Source organism: Lethenteron reissneri, chromosome 43 (assembly GCF_015708825.2).
Source record: "Lethenteron reissneri isolate LAM-NWPU_2019-01 chromosome 43, ASM1570882v1, whole genome shotgun sequence".
In the NCBI taxonomy this organism is placed as follows: domain Eukaryota; kingdom Metazoa; phylum Chordata; class Hyperoartia; order Petromyzontiformes; family Petromyzontidae; genus Lethenteron; species Lethenteron reissneri.
In genome coordinates this window covers 6021293-6025690 of record NC_083821.1, presented here as the reverse complement: position 1 = coordinate 6025690, position 4398 = coordinate 6021293, and the positions used below count along the sequence as shown (strand labels likewise).

Here is a 4398-nt window from a genome sequence, read left to right as displayed (position 1 = left end):
CACTCAAACTGACTTTAACGCTCAAACTGACTTTAACACTCAAACTGACTTTAACACTCAAACTGACTTTAACACTCAAACTGACTTTAACGCTCAAAACTGACTTTAACGTTCAAACTGACTTTAACACTCAAACTGACTTTAACACTCAAACTGACTTTAACACTCAAACTGACTTAACACTCAAACTGACTTTAACACTCAAACTGACTTTAAACGCTCAAACTGACTTTAACACTCAAACTGACTTTAACACTCAAACTGACTTTAACACTCAAACTGACTTTAACACTCAAACTGACTTTAACACTCAAACTGACTTTAACACTCAAACTGACTTTAACGCTCAAACTGACTTAACACTCAAACTGACTTTAACACTCAAAACTGACTTTAACACTCAACTGACTTTAACACTCAAACTGACTTTAACGCTCAAACTGACTTTACGCTCAAACTGACTTCAACGTTCAAACTGACTTTAACACTCAAACTGACTTTACCACTCAAACTGACTTTAACACTCAAACTGACTTTAACACTCAAACTGACTTTAAACACTCCAAACTGACTTTAACACTCAAACTGACTTTAAACGCTCAAACTGACTTTAACACTCAAACTGACTTTAACACTCAAACTGACTTTAACACTCAAACTGACTTTAACACTCAAACTGACTTTACACTCAAACTGACTTTAAAAACGCTCAACTGACTTTAACACTCAAACTGACTTTAACACTCAAACTGACTTTAACGCTCAAAATGACCTTTACACTCAAACTGACTTTAACACTCATACTGACTTTAACACTCAAACTGACTTTAACACTTATCTTGCACAATTACACCCTGCCATATTTGCACTATGCTACCCTATTTGCATTTTTGAAATTTTATATTGTATATTATAGCTATTGTATATTTTAATATTTTTAAATTCAATTATTACATACTTTAGCTCCTTAGTATTAGTTAGACTTTGTACCTTTAGTATAGTTAGACTTGTACACCACTTATTTAAGATTTAAGATTCCTACATGTTGAATGTATGCACCTTCCTGTCAGAGTAAATTCCTTGTCTGTGCGAACTTTCATGGCGAATAAAACCCTTTCTGATTCTGATTTAATTGTCATATACTGTGCACTCCTATCGTGGTTGTTTGCATTGTTTGTCATTGCGACATTCTAACTTTCCCTACTGGACATCTGTGAAAAAACGGAGCTTTGCAGCTCATCGGATTTCTCCAGCACATTAGCGCGCTCCACCGTGGGGGGCTCTTACCGCGTCACCGTGCCCCCCTTCCCCCGTCCTCAGGCAGCTCGGGGAGAAGAGAGAATAAACCGGAGCTCTGTCAAGAATTTCCTGAAAGATCCGCAGAATGGCTTTTGTCCAGGCAACAGGGGCTTGTTCCACAGGCCGTAATTGTTTGCAGACGTTAAGCATTTCCTACCCACCCCCCGCCCCCCACCTCTTCGCCAATGTGATTTTTTAAAATATTTTTTAAACATCGTTCCACGTAGATTTGTGTAACAGGATTGTTGCTGACTTATGTTTTTGCTGTTACCGCCGCCGCCGCCGCTGCTGCTGCTGCTGTTGTTGTGTACACGGAGCAGCCTTACATGGCTGTACATCCAGTACATGCGAGGGGTGCCTTGGGTTTGTTTAGGTCGCGCGGTGCAGAGCTGTTTGCAGTTATTAGCCTGACATGTGCAGACTTTAAGATACATCATCCCAGGTTAACGTGAACAACATGTGCTCTCGCACGGCTGACTACGCCTGTGGCACTGTGGTGGTGGTGTAGCGGTTAGCGCGCTGCGCTACGAACTTGGCGACCCGGGTTTGATTCCAGCTCACGGCAAAAGCCATTGGCGATTATTTGAACAGGGTCTGGCCTTCCCCTAGGTCGACTCAGCATCAAATGAGTACCCGGTGCAGTGGGTAAACATCGCCACCGGGGAGACAAAGGCGGCCGGGCGTCATCTCCGCCGTCCCTCCCATGAAGGTTTCCCGGTTTGTGTGAGAAGCAGTGATTGTGGACTGCAATGTTGCGACTTCATTAATGTTGTGCTCACTCTTGTTTTTATTGTTGTTCGCGTGCCTCTTGTTGTGGTGCAACTGTGAAAAAGGAGCTTCATGGATCATCGTATTTGTCCAGGATAAATATTGTGATTATGAGTTGCGAGTGATTTCCGCACCAGTTCTGTTCAAATCAGCTGCTATAAATATGATTTGGCCCTTATCTATATGCAGTTAGCATAAACGACGCTCTGTAAAAACAACGAATTATTATTCTCAGCTGATGCGGTGTGTCGATACCAGAGGTGGGACAAAGTCATTGTTATGCAAGTCCAAGTCGAGTCTGAAGTCATCAAATTCATGACTCGAGTCTGACTCGAGTCCAAGTCACATGACTCGAGTCCACACCTCTGGTCGATACTGTGTGGAGGATAAGGTGGCTTGTACGGCATCGGCCAACGAGCATCCCGCGCGCCGCGCCAGCCTTAATAGGTGCTCACAAACATAAATTTCCCCCGACATTGAGGTCAGCCCCCAGGTCTTCGTGGCCACTCAGGGGAACGTAATTCCGTCAAGCGAATGGCAAACATCGTTCACGCGGTAAGCCCCGCGAGGTCTGCTCCCCGAGGTAACTCCCTGCACAATGCGGTCTTCTCGTTAATGAGCCGCGTTTCGGTTGAACCAAATCAACCCTAAATGAAGGCATTCAATCAAAGTGCGGGCACGGGATAGGGCCAACTCGGTTCACTGCAACAACACCTGATGATGATTGTTGCAGTCGAAACGTCGTGAGAATTTTTATAGTTTAATATTTATATTATTTATTATTTCCCTTCTACGTGACTTTACCGAAAGAACCAAGAATACTGTGTAATAACAGCCATAGAGGGTTCACGTGGGGATTGGCTTGCCGGTCCTGCTTTGTAGCCAATAAGGGTTGAGATAGGGAGCGTGGGCCCGGCGTGATCACGGCATGTCATCAGGAGTGATTGGCCTAGCCATTCGGGGCCCCAGCTAATGGGGATCCGGATGAGAGGCGTGGTCCCGGGAGTGACGGAACCATCGAGAATGGTCGAGGCTGTCCATGGAGGATTGGCTGGGGGGACCACGTGACGAAGGGATTAAGAGAGAGTGAGAGAGAACGATCGAGAGCAGACTGGGAAACGAACAGGGCGAGAGCCACGCGAGTACGGGGGCTCTGGGTGCCACGTGCGCAGTGGGAAACTGGTGTGAAGTCTGCCCGCTCTCTGTTGTCTGCCAGCAACGGAGCGTGAGTGAATAAAGTGTATCGTGGAGGTGAAAATAAGAGGACCGATTCCGAAGCCGTCTCCGAAGGATTATTACACTTGGAACATTGCCGTGGCATCTTCTTGGTTCTTTCGGTAAACCCACGTAGAATGGAAGTAATACAATGATACAAATAGAACATAATAAAACAATTCCCACGACGTTTCGGCCACAACGCAAGCAGCCGTCCTCAGGTGAGAACAGGTCTGTCGAGAAGACTCTGTCCTCAGGTGGAGAACAGGTCTGTCGAGAAGACAGAGTCTGAATGACACACAACGCAAGCAGGATGGCTGCTTGCGTTGTGGCCGAAACGTCGTGAGAATTATGTTTTATTATTTTATTATTTCCAATCTACGTGACTTTACCGAAAGAACCAAGAAGATTAATCCCTGCAGTCACGAAAGCTTTAAATCGAAAAATTGCCGTAGCAATTTGCTGCGATTTCGTGGCGCGTGTGCACCGCGCAGGAGGAAAGGGCCCATCGCGGTGAATCACTGGCGTGGCATGAAGCAGAAACGGCGCCGGATAGGTTTAAGAGAGATATATATTTTATTGTAGGTGATCATAAAGGAAGGGGGTTAGATCACAAACGCACGGTGAACAATGATGGGTGATGAGCAAACGCGGGAGACGAAAATGCATTTGTGATGTTTCGGTGGAGAAATAACGCCTCTTGTGCTGGGAGAGGAAAAGTCAGATTGCTTTCGTCAACGACTCATCTCTTAGGACTCGTTCACGTCCAGTTCGTATTGAGGCGTTTAGGCTCGAGTAAGTGAAAGCTAAACTTGTGAGCGAGGGAGCGAGCACGTGGCTCTCCAGACAGAGACACTTCGAGCCGGTATAGCAGTTTTCTCGGGCTTGAATCTGGGTTTCAGTCACTGCCTGGGATTCAAATGGGTTCTCAAGGGGTAGCGAATCGATCGACTCAGCCTGATCACACATGACTTCCCCACAACAAAACGAGATCGTATTGTTTCATTAAATGCAACTCTGACAATGTGTTTTAATAGTCTTCTTGGTTCTTTCTTGCTTATTTCGGTATGTGACTTTACCGAAAGAACCAAGAAGATGAATCCCTGCAGTCACGAA

At 45.4% G+C, this 4398-nt stretch overlaps 1 protein-coding gene across 1 annotated transcript in view; it reads left to right on the top strand.

The window, feature by feature from the left end:
• Positions 1-2601: 2601 nt before the first annotated feature.
• LOC133353236 (TATA box-binding protein-like 1) overlaps positions 2602-4398 on the top strand; it is an 11365-nt gene continuing 9568 nt past the window's right edge. The window contains exon 1 of the mRNA XM_061569321.1: positions 2602-2622. Coding sequence (XP_061425305.1) covers positions 2602-2622 — 21 coding nt within the window. The remainder of the gene's footprint in view (positions 2623-4398) is intronic.